Raw genomic sequence first — 12,994 nt, forward strand, 5'->3', positions numbered from 1 at the left:
TCTCCTATTATCTATTTGAGTTTTGTTGGATATGGCTATATCAAGTTTTTTGAGTTTCAATAGCTAAACATATTCGAACTTGCCAAATATCAATTGGAGGTTGTACATAAAAATATCTAAATCTATTTTTGGAAGTTAGTCAAACGCCTTCTAATTTGTTCGTTGTTGAAGCAAAAACATAAAAGTTGATTATTTCTATAAAAAGCTATCTTCCACATCCATTAATATATTATTATCTTACGCTAAGACTCCTCATTGTCATTTTCATACTTTGCTTAAGAAAAGAGATGAAATTAATTCCAGTATCGTAAACAACAAATCCAATACTACTATAATTGAACCAACAAAAACAAGAAAAAACACAAGCAAGCGCGCCGTTGCCGTTAGTTTTAAAAAATAAGGAGCGTTATTATGACAAGGAACCGGAAACATAGACACCGGTTTGAATAAAAACACTCTTTCTTTCTCAAATTATGTATGGTGGTTATTAAAATAGTTATATCTAATTATTTATCGTTTTAGAAGTTCAAGACATAATTAAATTTTTTCTTTATATTTTACCCTTAATAGAGGTAAGGCCTCTCTATCCCCCACAAAGATAGAAGTAAGGTCTGCATACACCTACTGACCTACCTTCTCAGACTCCACTTGTGAAATTATACCAAGTATGTTATTGTTGTTGTTGTTGTAGAATCTTGTTGGTGTAGTATTTTACCCTTAGTAGAATCTTGTCATTAATGGTGATAATACATAAATAGGATAAACATTTAATGAAATGCGATTATAACTTAAACGTAAATAAACTTAAAGTTAGTCAAATACTCCTCGTAGTTAATACTCCCTCCGTTCATTTTTACTTATCATGTAGACTAAAAATAGTTATCCATTTTTACTTATTTAGTTTGGAAATTCAAAAAATAATTTATCATTTCATACTTATTTTATTCTTATTATTAATTATTCAGTTAAAAAGTTTATGAAATTTTTAATGAATACACAACCTTTAAAAAATATTTTATTGATAATAAAATAAAATTATTTTATTTTATGCTCTTAACATGCGTGTCAAGTCAATAAGTATTTTTTAAGAGGCACGTAAAGATAAAATAAAAGAGAAGGGGAGACCACAACCTTGAAAGATCCGAAGGGGCGCTGTACTTGCGTGGACTGACATATAGTCCATGACCCGTTGACCCGTCCCCTTTGGTTTCACTTTATGGTTTTTTTTTTCCCGTTAAAAAAAGTATAAAAACCAAATTGGAAATCATAGATAGACAAGTTGGTTGATAATATCTATATCTTATACGAAAAAGAAAAATTGGAAAATAGCCCTAAAGAAGTCTCCACGAAGTTTCCTTCAGTACATAATTTTCATCTCTGAAAATCTTAGTTGTTTCTTTGCTGTGTTATAGAGCATTTGATTTGGTATGTCACTTCTCTTGCTTGGCCTTTTAATTATTTCATTTTTCTATTATATCTGCACTTGCTTTTTTTTTTTTCTTTCTTTTTATTGATTCGGATGGTTGAAATTTGCCAATTTTCGTTATTTTAAATTTCAGTGTTTATCATCTTGTTATTGGAAAATTAGTGGTTCTTAACCTGTTATGGTCAAACTGGTTAGTTTTTTGATCACAGGCGGTGTGCTTGGGGAAATTTTTTATTGTTTTATGCTTGAACAATTTATAGTAACTGTTATGTCACATTTTTTTTTTTTTAAAATTTTAAGTACATTAGCTTTGAGAAGTAAAGAAATAGCGTTATGTTTTGCTGTATTAGGTGATTTTATCTGATGAAGATATTACATTATGAATTTTTTTCTTTCACCATTGATCTTATGAAGAAACTTTTCTGGTTATGTTTGGATAGAGGTTTCTTCAATTAGATTAATAGCATGTTTGGCCAAGCTTTTGGGAGGCCAAAAGTGCTTATTTTTAAATAGTGAGGTGTTCGCTAAGTTTTTGAGAGAAAATAAGTGCTTCTGGGAGTACCATAAGTTGTTTTTCATAAGCTAAAAAAAGTGTTTTTGCCCAAAAGTACCTTTGAGGAAAAATACACTTAGAAACACTTTTTAAAAGCATAACCAAACACTAATTGCTGCTCAAAAGTGTTTAAATTAATTGGCTAAATACAAACTGCTCCTTACCAAAAGTATTTTTTTGAAAAGCACTTTTGCAAAAAAAGTCGTTTCAAAATAAGTTGATTTTAGAAGCTTGGCCAAACAGGACCTTGTTGGAGCATTCGATGTCCTTGAACTTGAATTCAATTTAGGTTCCTGGTAGTTTACTATGGCTATGTTATGTGCAAACATTTTCTGTTGAACTATCTGGCTTCCTCCTCTCTGATGACTAGATTGTTTTACTACTGACTACACAAGTTCAGTTCCTAATTCTAAATTTTATGATTTTTGTGGCAAAGCGTTTTGTATGTAACAGCATTTCAAGCATTCCGATCATCCATCTTCAAAGGAAATCTATCATGGGGTTTCTGGTTTTACTGTTATAAATCATCAACATATTATCCTAAAAACTTGTGTAATAACATTTTCAGGGAATGGTATGTAGGTACTGGATGTGTTACTCGAGGCAGTTTTTATGAATAAAGGTGTCTTTCGTAGAAGGATTTTGGAAGTTTACTGCCTCTTTGAACAGTTTGATGCATTGACTTAAGTTATGAATCACCGGCAAGATAAATTTGTGAGGTCAGTTTCTGTGAATCGGGGAAACCCCTTTTATTTATTCACTTATTTATTTTATATGCTATCCGCTATATGTTTTTGTTTTGGAAGCATATTGAACTAGTTTCACTTGTCTTAATGTAAGCATTTGACATAGAAGAGAAAATCGAACGAGTGAACAGATTAGAGAGAATGGGAAGTAAACTAATTATGGAATTTTAAGGAAAGAGAGAAGCTGGGTATCCATCCCATATTCTGTTTTTATGTGAGATTACTTTATTTTTGTAAATTTGACCTTGTAACATACACTTTAACCTACTTGATGCGAATTTAACAATTCCATTGTAATTTAATGTAGTGAGGTTTTATTTATCGTGGATCAATTTGCTGAGATGTCTGACCTTAATCTTGTTTCTGCACTTTATTTGCTTGTCATGCAGGTTTCAGGATTGGAACTCAGAGAAAAGCTCAGAGGGGAATTTTCCATATAGAGATGGAGCCCACCGGGGCAGATTTGGAATGTTCTCCAATGAATTACACAAAGCCATGGAAAGTGGTTCCGGAAGGATCAAAAGCATAATACATGCCTTAAATTCTTGTTTAAGTTGCCTTCTGGTCAAAAGTTTGGGATCTGAAAAGAAGATGCTTGATCCTCAAGGACCTTTTCTTCAGAAGTGGAACAAAATATTTGTATTATCCTGTGTGATTGCTGTCTCCTTGGATCCTTTGTTCTTTTACATTCCAGTGATTGATAATGACAACAAATGCCTGCATTTGGATAAAAAAATGGAGGTCACAGCTAGTGTTTTGCGTTCAATCACTGATGTCTTTTACCTTCTCCATATTGTGCTTCAGTTTCGTACTGGTTTCATCGCCCCTTCATCACGTGTATTTGGAAGAGGCGTTTTGGTTGAAGATGCGTGGGAAATAGCCAAGAGATACCTGTCCTCTTACTTCTTAATTGATATTCTTGCTGTTCTTCCTCTACCACAGGTTAGGCTGACTTTTCTTCAAGATGTTATTTCAGTGTTGTTTTAAAGAATATTCTTATTTTATTGAAATGACACGTGGTTGGTCGACTTTGTCGAGGATTTGTGCTGGTTCAAACACAATGTTTCCATCTATCATGGAGAAAGTAGATTTCCATGATATGGATCATTTTCTTTTGGCATTAAATGAGTTTGTGTAACTTTTGTGTTGTCATGCGATGCACTTCATGATGTTAAAGGTGTTGGTATGCTGTTAAGTTTGACTGAGAGTTGTGAAAGAGATTGTTCTGTCACAGTGACTAGTTTGCTAACAATAATCATGCAGCTAATTTATATGCAAATATGAATTCTAGATTTATTGTTTAAACTCTTATCCTTTTTTTTTTTTTTCAGGTTGCAATTTTAATTGTAATTCCTAAATTGCAGGGTGCTAAATCTTTGAATACGAAGAATTTGCTGAAATTTGTCGTCTTCTTCCAATATATACCAAGGCTCCTTCGAGTTTATCCTTTATATAAGGAAGTCACTAGAACTTCTGGCATACTCACTGAAACAGCATGGGCTGGAGCTGCGTTTAATCTCCTTCTTTATATGCTTGCCAGTCATGTAAGTTTGTGATACGCTTGATTTTAAGCTCTGAAAGGCTGGCACACTATGCACTCAGCTAGTTTAAATTAACCTGTTTGAAAATTACTTTTTGGATGACTGTATTTAAAGGTGTTGTGTTAAGTATTGATTTTATTTTTGGACCAACTGGTGTTATAGGAATAAAATTTTTGGATTTTTACTCGTCATAAGTTCTCCCTGGCATGCAAACATATCACCTACAGGTATTTATTAATATTAGCAAGTAGTGGTGGAGCCAGGATCTCCAAGGGTTGTCAAAATATGAAGGAGTAAATCCATGAAGAAGCCAAGGGGATTCAATATGTAGTATAATACATAAAAAAGAATTTCTTACCTAGCCACACGGGGTAATTTTCCGACAAAGAGGTGTCAATTGACACCCCTTCAGTACATGTGGCTTCGCTACTGTTAGGAAGTAGTTAAGTCATAATCTTTTACTTCATACGCTATTGTTGCTGAAACATTACGCCGATAACAAGTTATAATCTGTTTTTTAGGTACTTGGAGCCTTCTGGTACCTCTTTTCTATTGAACGTGAGTCTACTTGTTGGCAACGAGCATGTGCAGATATATCTGCTTGTCATCATGCTTCATTGTACTGCGATGATGATCATACAGGATTCAAAGCATTGCTAAATAATTCATGTCCTATAGAGACACCAAATACAACACTTTTTGATTTTGGGATATTCCTTGACGCCCTCCAGTCTGGTGTTGTGGAATCAATGGATTTTCCGCAGAAGTTCTTTTATTGTTTCTGGTGGGGTTTGCAGAACTTGAGGTATGCTAGCTCTATGTACTTGAGTTTTGCATATTCAACTGCATGTTTGCTATTGGTACTTTTGATCTTATGCTCTGTCTAACGATATTTGTATGTATTATGCTGCTGTTCACCAGCCATATATTGGGAACCGAGGTAGGGAGAGTAAGAAACTCATTTTGTGATATAGCTTGTGGCTTATTTGTTGTATCTGTGGCTTGAGCACAGTATACTTCATTTGATGCTAGAGCATCAGGGTTGTCTCTTTTTAAAAGATCTCGTATTGGTCTCTAATATTTACTAAGCCCATCCTGTTGATACCGCTAGAGCAAGACATGCAAAAGCATGGTTTTATGTGCAAAAATATCTCAACATGTCCATAGAGAATGTCCTGGAGAAATTGATTTCTAGGATGAGTTATTTTATAGCATCTTTGATATCCAAATTTGGGGAGAAAACTTAGTAATTTTGAGTGCGATGAGATCAAAAGGATCTTTAAAAACTAGATTCAATCCCAAAGAATTGTCACTTGAGATGGGGATCTATTCATACACAACAGCCTTGTCTTTCTTAGTTTCATATTAGCTTCTCTTATGTTCAGCTTTGTTCATATGTCAACTTTATAAGCACTTCTAATATTTGGTTTAGCTTTTTATCCCTGGTTGACCTTTACTACTCATAACTAGAATATCTGTGGAGCTCCAAATTTAGTATTGTGAGAGGGTGTTATTGTACGGTTCGTTTTCAGTCGGGTTTCTTGTTTGCTTTCATCCTAACTGATACTTTGCTTCTTTATGGTGCAGTTCCCTCGGTCAAAACCTCGAAACAAGTACCTATGTCTGGGAAATTTGCTTTGCAGTTTTCATTTCCATTGCTGGGTTGGTGCTATTTTCCTTTCTCATTGGAAATATGCAGGTAGATTCATAGCTTTCAGTTCTATGTTAAAGTTCAGGCAATTCACAATTGTAATTGTGATATACACTAAAGGACACGCCAAAAATGATTGTTTTCCAGATATGTCTTGTAAGTGCGAAATGATTATTATAGAATTCTCATTATGTCAACTATATCATCGATGTATGATTATTCTTGATGTGCCTTATGTGGTCAAAACAACTTATAAAGGTTCTGTAAATATTTTGTGGGCCATGAATATCCAGCCTAGAAATGTCTTTTTGTAAGTTGTAACAACATTGTTATGAAGTCAATTGCACCTAATAGATAAGGGGTGGCAAGTTTTTTCAGCCTGGGATATAGGCTAAATGATAGGATGTCGTTTTGACTTCAGTGATCATAATTAATTATCAGGCCACTACACTCTAATAACTGAAGTACTTGTGGTGTGACAGACGTATCTGCAGTCCACAACAATTAGACTAGAAGAGATGAGGGTGAAAAGACGAGATGCAGAGCAGTGGATGTCACACCGCTTACTCCCTGAGCACCTCCGGGAGCGGATCAGGCGCTATGAGCAATACAAGTGGCAGGAAACTAGGGGTGTTGATGAAGAGAATCTGATCCACAACCTGCCTAAAGACCTCAGAAGAGATATAAAGCGCCATCTTTGTTTGGCTTTGCTCATGAGGGTAAGTTTTATTCCTGCTTTGTAGCTCAATAAAATATTTTTCTTATTCTTATGTACGTTATCGTCACTTAAATGACCTTGTTTTCTGCAGTAGCAAGGTTTTCTGAGAGTAGTTAGGTTAAAAGTTTTTCTTTTAAAATTTAAATTTACTGGTATTAATTTCTTAATTAGTTGATTACATATATGAAATTTTTGAAGGTTCCGATGTTTGAAAAAATGGATGAGCAACTCCTGGATGCACTATGTGACCGTCTCAGGCCTGTCCTTTACACGGAGAACAGCTTCATCGTGCGTGAAGGTGATCCGGTTGATGAGATGCTTTTTATAATGCGGGGCAAACTATTGACTGTAACTACTAATGGAGGGAGGACAGGCTTTTTTAACTCTGATTATCTAAAAGCTGGTGATTTTTGTGGAGAAGAGCTTCTTACATGGGCTCTGGATCCTCATCCATCAAATAACCTCCCAATCTCAACCCGAACTGTCCAAGCACTCTCAGAAGTTGAAGCATTTGCTCTAGTGGCCGACGATTTGAAGTTTGTAGCCTCTCAGTTCCGAAGACTTCATAGCAAGCAACTCCGCCATACTTTTAGGTTTTACTCGCAGCAATGGAGAACCTGGGCGGCTTGCTTCATACAAGCAGCATGGCGCCGTCATTGTCGGAAGAAGCTAGAAGAGTCTCTCCGCGAAGAAGAAAACAGATTGCAAGATGCATTAGCGAGAGGTGGTGGTAGCTCTCCAAGTCTGGGTGCTACTATCTACGCATCGCGATTTGCTGCTAATGCGCTCCGTGCCTTGCGGCGCAATACTGCAAAGAAAGCAAGGATGGCAGACAGGATATCACCCATTTTGCTTCAGAAACCAGCTGAGCCAGATTTTACTGCTGAAGATAAGTAACTGTATTTAGCATGTTATAATGTTTGGGGTTCTTGTACATGATTGATTACATGTTTTTCCTGTATATTAGTTTGTTTGTAGCAATATTTATATTTCAATCCTCAGTGCATATTGGCAAGAAAACACCATTTTGTACAAAGGAAATGATAGGCTTCTTCTTCAACTTGTAATAACTAGTAATCTTATATTTCAACCTCCAGTGCGTAAGTCCTATTTGTTTGTTTCCAGTGAATACTGTTTATGTACATAAGAAATGGTCACAATGAAGCAGTGATATATAAGAGACGAGTCATGGAAATAATTCTGCTCCCATTGTTCAACATTATACTTGTCCTGTAACAAGACAATACTATAATTAACCTGGGTATTTTGCCCTATTTGTTCAACTTCCATGACCATTTTCATGAGAAAAAGGGAAAAGACTGGAGTCAATTCAGGTCGAGCCGTAGAGCTTCTATTTTAAGTCCAACACATAAGTCTGATTTCAAAATTCAAAAAATAAATAAATTGACATCTGAACATAAGTTTTTTGGTGTTAAGGGTAAAAGAGCTCTGTAATAAACAGTTCGAATGGAAATCAACAATGGCACTTATTTACGTATAATAAATTGGGAGATCTACACGGTAGGACATCTAGGAAACAAATAAAAGCAAAATTGGGCACAGCTTTTGAGAATTGCCTGGTTAATCATATTCAGAGCCTGTTTGTCCAAATTTTTAAAATTAATTTAATTTGAAAAGTGTTTTTTTTTTTAAAGTGTTTATAAAAAAGGTACTTTTAGTGAAAAATAATATGTTTGACCAATTAATTTATAAAACACTTTTGAGCAATAATTTGTGTTTAGTTAAATTTTTAAAAAGTGTTTCTAAGTGTATTTTTTTTAAAAGTGTTTTTCAAAAAAGTGTTTTTGAGCAGAATTTATTTTTTTAGTTTCTGAAAAACTACTTCTGCTACTCTCCAGAAGCACTTACTATCTTCCAAAAGTTTGGCCAAACAGCTCATTTTTTTTTTAAAAAATAAACACTTATTGGAAAAATTAAGCACCTTTAGAGAAAAATAAGCTTGGCCAAAAAGGCTATTATTTTAGGTGCTTTTAAGCAAAAATAGCTTTTAAGCACTGTTGTGCTGTTTAGATAAGATAAAAAAGTGTTTTTAAGGGTTTGTTTCTAAGCTAAAATAATAAAAATAAGCCAAAAATCTTAACATTTCTAACTTATGACTTTTGACTTATAAGCCATAAATTATAAGTTCATCCAAATAGGCTCTTAATACTCTTACATCGGAGGGAAAAGCACTTCTTTCTTTTATCTGTACATGTGATTGCTTCTTTTTCATCTTTTTTCTGGGGTCCCAGTGGTGTTTTGTGAGTGAAGATCTTTTAAAGTGGGTATTCGTAAATTGAGTTTCTAATAGTGGTTGGACGGTACAAGTGTAATTTCATATAAAAATTATATACACATTATGTAAAAATTATATATAACATTGTATCAAATTTATTTATACACTGTTTCATGTATAACGACGTGCTTATAAAAATTGTGTATGTTATAGTGTATACAAATTGTTTAGACTATTATACCATGTATTAAATAGTATATAAACTACTATACAGTGTATAAAAAAGGTATATAATCATGAGTGTTGTTACGCGGCGCCTTCCTGAGACTTCCTGGAAGGGCGACGTAAGGCTAAGCAACCGAAGATTCCAAAGTTGCTGTCCGCCAACCGGGGTTCCCTCCGCACGCTAGATGAGACTGTCAGTGCCGTGCGGGAAAACCAATGTCAAGAGCAATTGAGAGAACAAAAAAGGGAATTGAGAATGAGAAAGAAAGAGAGCTTGTTTGCATTAATGAAAATTGATTACAATGAGAGCAAGCGGTGTCGAGGGGGAGAGACACCAGTACAGAGAATTGATTGCTTGCTTGAAAGTTTTGATTGCTTGATCCCCCCTAATAATGCTTTAAAAATAAAAACCCAAGTCATAGAACTAGACATGGTTTTGCTAGAGAAACACAACCAAAAATACATAAAGTAAACTACTCTATAATTACAACAAAAGAGACCTAACTAGAGCAGGTCCATGTGCACCCTCGGTCGGGGCACTGTCATACGCGCAGGGCACGGTGCGCGCGCGCGCACTGGGGCGCGGGCGCTAGGCGCTGGGCGTTGGCACTGTAGCTGGGCTGCATTGACACTGGGCGCTGGGCACGCGTTGGGGCACGGCCAGCACAGGGGCGCGCGCGAGGGACATTGATGGGGCGACATAGGCAGAAGCAACCTTGTCACTTGGGGCGTCCGAGACCACGGGGCCGTCCATGGCGCTAGGCGCTGAGAGGCTTGCCATGGCGCCATGGGGCGCGCCCAAGGGGTCATGGGGCATGGCTGGAAAGCCGCCCATGACAGTGTATATGTATCTCGAACGTTCTTGTGTATCCGGTGTGTATATAATGTTCTACAATGCATAAAAAGTAGGGGTGGGCGTTCGGTTTTTCGGTTCGGTTTTATCAAACTTCGATTTGGCTATTTCGGGTTCGATTTTTTGAAGGTGGACACCGAACACCGAACCAAACTAGTTCGGTTCGGTTCTTTCGGTTTCGGTTTTTTCAATTCGGTTTTTTTGATATAATATTAAAAGCGATTCCATTGACACTAATTCATATTCTCAAAAGCAATAAAACATAAAACTGATAAATTGAAATCAAAATCAAACAAACAGGATACACAAGAACAGAAAACTATAATCACGATATAGAATTACTAGGTGTTATATACATACCGCAAGAATAATTAAGAAAACACATAAAGGACATACATTAATCCTAAAAACACATCCTATTTACCTTTCTTTGTTAAGGATATTTGATTTTCTCAATAGAAGTGAAAAATAATGCGCGTTCGTTTTTTCGGTTCGATTTTATCAAACTTCGATTCGGCTATTTCGGTTTCGATTTTTTTACGGTGGACACCAAACACCGAACCAAACTAGTTCGGTTCGATTCAATTTTTCGATTTTCCGGTATTTATGTCCGGCCCTAATAAAAAGTGTACGTACGCTTCATTCTAGTGAATGGTGCGTCTGCGATGTATAAATTACCTTCTTCACCTACTTCACATTATTCACTTTATTCTAGTGGATAGTGCGTTGTTGTCGTGTTCTTCTAACATAATGGGTGTTTATGCTTATGCAATCTTCTTCTTCTTCTTCTTTTTTTTTTTTTTTTTTTTTTTGAGAATACAGGCTTTTGTAACAGATAAAAAGAAACTGTGGTGTAATAAAAAGGAGTTTGCTAATTGCAGAAAAATTGGTTTGATGGATTTCTGGGGGTTAAAGGGTGGTTTTTGATGAGGGGAATTTCACTTACCCCCACGGTTGTTTCCCCTGGTTCATTATTATATTATGTTTTATAAAATCATGTTTATTTTCATTATTTTTAATTATGTCATTATTTTTTAATTATATGATATGATGTAGTAAATTTGTTGTAATTTCACGATTATTTTATCATGAAAAAGCTCAATTTTTGAAATCATGTGTTGACCACAGATAAATAATCACGGAATTCTAATGGGTTTAGATGCATAAAACGCTTAATTGATAGGTTTAGGAATTGCAATTGCAGGGACTACTTTAAGCCAAACACCCCTCAACTCCACCCCCCACACCCATTCAAACCCAACCCCACTGGCCCCGCACCCCCCCAAAAAAAAAATATTAAAAAGTTCTTAAAAGTTTTTTATTTTGGTTTACCAACCCCCGCCACCCCACCACCCCAAAAAAGGCTTTTAAAAGTTTTTTTTTTCTTTTGTTTTTTTACACCACCTACCTCCCGCGCACGCGCCTCCAGGCCTCCACCATCAAAAATTGCACTTTAAATTCAAAAACTTCATAGTGATTTTGCTTTTAGTATATGAAAATTCTTTTAAAATGATATTTTTTCCAACTTGCGGACCAAACACAAGAAAATGAGTAGGAAACCCACTTATTTTCCTAGAAAATATTTTCTTAGAAAACGTTTTCCGTTATACCAAACAGACCCTAAGTGATGGCTTTTGGTTGATTTTGGCTTATAAGCACCTTAAATGTTTACCAAACGCATAAATAAACTAAATGTGTTTATAAATCAGTTTGATTAACTTGTAAGCTTAGTAGGCGTTTGGCCATCAATTTTCAAACCAACGTTTGGTCGCCAATTTTCAGTCATGGTTTGAAATCTGGTTTGAAACCATGGTTTGAACCCAAATCATCCAAAAAGCATTGTTTTGGGGTTTGAAACCATGGTTTCAACTTTTTTTTTAATACAAAATTTAACCCATAAGTTAATATCTTGTAAAAAAGGACTCATAAGTTGGTAAATATTTGTAACAATTACCCTCATCAATCATTTACCAATCTCATTAACTTCCACCAACCTTTATTTATGTCTACCAACCTTTAATTTATGTGGGAAGATTATATTAAATAGTAGTTACATTACTATTCATGTTAAATTTTCGATTTTATTGAAGTAAAGTTTGATTAATTGATGTTGCATTTTTTAGAAAAGTCTTCTAGTAGTGTACTAATTTTGTTATAAACTATGATTTGCTCATTTGGTAAGATTGTATAAGAATTGAGAATGTTTTGATAGTTTTCACAATTTGTGGGTTTTTATGTGTATAAGAGAAAATACAACTTAAAATATCTAAATTATATTTCCAAACATGATTTCAAACCATAGTTTCAAACCATATTCAAACGGGGCCTTAGTCAAACGCCCTCTTAGAATCTGCTTGTATTTTTCACTTTGACACAGGTGAGAACGGTAGGTAAGTCCTCACTTAGTTCACTGAGCCAATGGAAGTGAGAGCTTACCAACCCTTCGTTAGTTGTCCTGTCTCCTTTTCACATCGTTTTCGTTATATCCTGAAATGGTTTCACATCATCGCAACAAGGGAAACGTGGTTTCCTTCTCTCGACAAAAAAAATAAAATAAAAAATACCATATTAAATGACAACTGTACTATTCTGAATCACATATTCGGCATATCCCTTTCATTGGGAGTAGCAAATGAACCTGCCGTTTTTTCGGCCCGATTTTGATTTAGTGGTAAAAGCGTAACACGTGATGTGCAAATTACGTGTGGAAATTGAGTTTCAAATCATACGTCAACGGACCTTTGTAAATTTTTTTGGTTATAAAAAATAGAAAAATACATATTATAATAAGAGAAAAGTGCAAACACACAATATTTAAGATTTTTAAAAATAATTTACATAAAAAGACTACACATAAAATACTATAAGCCACAATAATTAATAATTTAAAAGGTAAATGAATAAATCGCAGCAAAAAAAAAATTCCCTTAAATTGGGACAGAAGAAGCAGTAGCGACGAGCCGACGAGTTAGGTTGAACAATTGAAGGCTTGAAGCATGAAATACGTTTTAGCATAGAAAAATTACACGAGTAGAATATCAGTAT

General features: G+C 35.0%; 1 protein-coding gene across 3 annotated transcripts; it reads left to right on the plus strand.

Moving 5' to 3' along the window:
• Positions 1–1,145: 1,145 nt before the first annotated feature.
• LOC132632042 (cyclic nucleotide-gated ion channel 1) lies at positions 1,146–7,764 on the plus strand. 3 transcript variants are annotated; one of them, XM_060347839.1, is made up of 8 exons: positions 1,146–1,425; positions 2,562–2,698; positions 3,115–3,667; positions 4,090–4,269; positions 4,788–5,071; positions 5,854–5,965; positions 6,400–6,636; positions 6,834–7,764. In XM_060347839.1, exons 2-8 carry the CDS (start codon positions 2,670–2,672, stop codon positions 7,530–7,532), a joined length of 2,094 nt encoding a protein of 697 aa, XP_060203822.1. In that variant the 5' UTR covers positions 1,146–1,425; positions 2,562–2,669; the 3' UTR covers positions 7,533–7,764. The 3 variants fall into 3 exon arrangements, with proteins under 3 accessions (XP_060203822.1, XP_060203821.1, XP_060203820.1); XM_060347838.1 differs by having other exon boundaries at positions 1,147–1,425; positions 2,548–2,698; positions 4,057–4,269; XM_060347837.1 differs by having other exon boundaries at positions 1,147–1,425; positions 4,057–4,269.
• Positions 7,765–12,994: the final 5,230 nt, after the last annotated feature.

This window comes from Lycium barbarum, chromosome 3 (assembly GCF_019175385.1).
Source record: "Lycium barbarum isolate Lr01 chromosome 3, ASM1917538v2, whole genome shotgun sequence".
In the NCBI taxonomy this organism is placed as follows: domain Eukaryota; kingdom Viridiplantae; phylum Streptophyta; class Magnoliopsida; order Solanales; family Solanaceae; genus Lycium; species Lycium barbarum.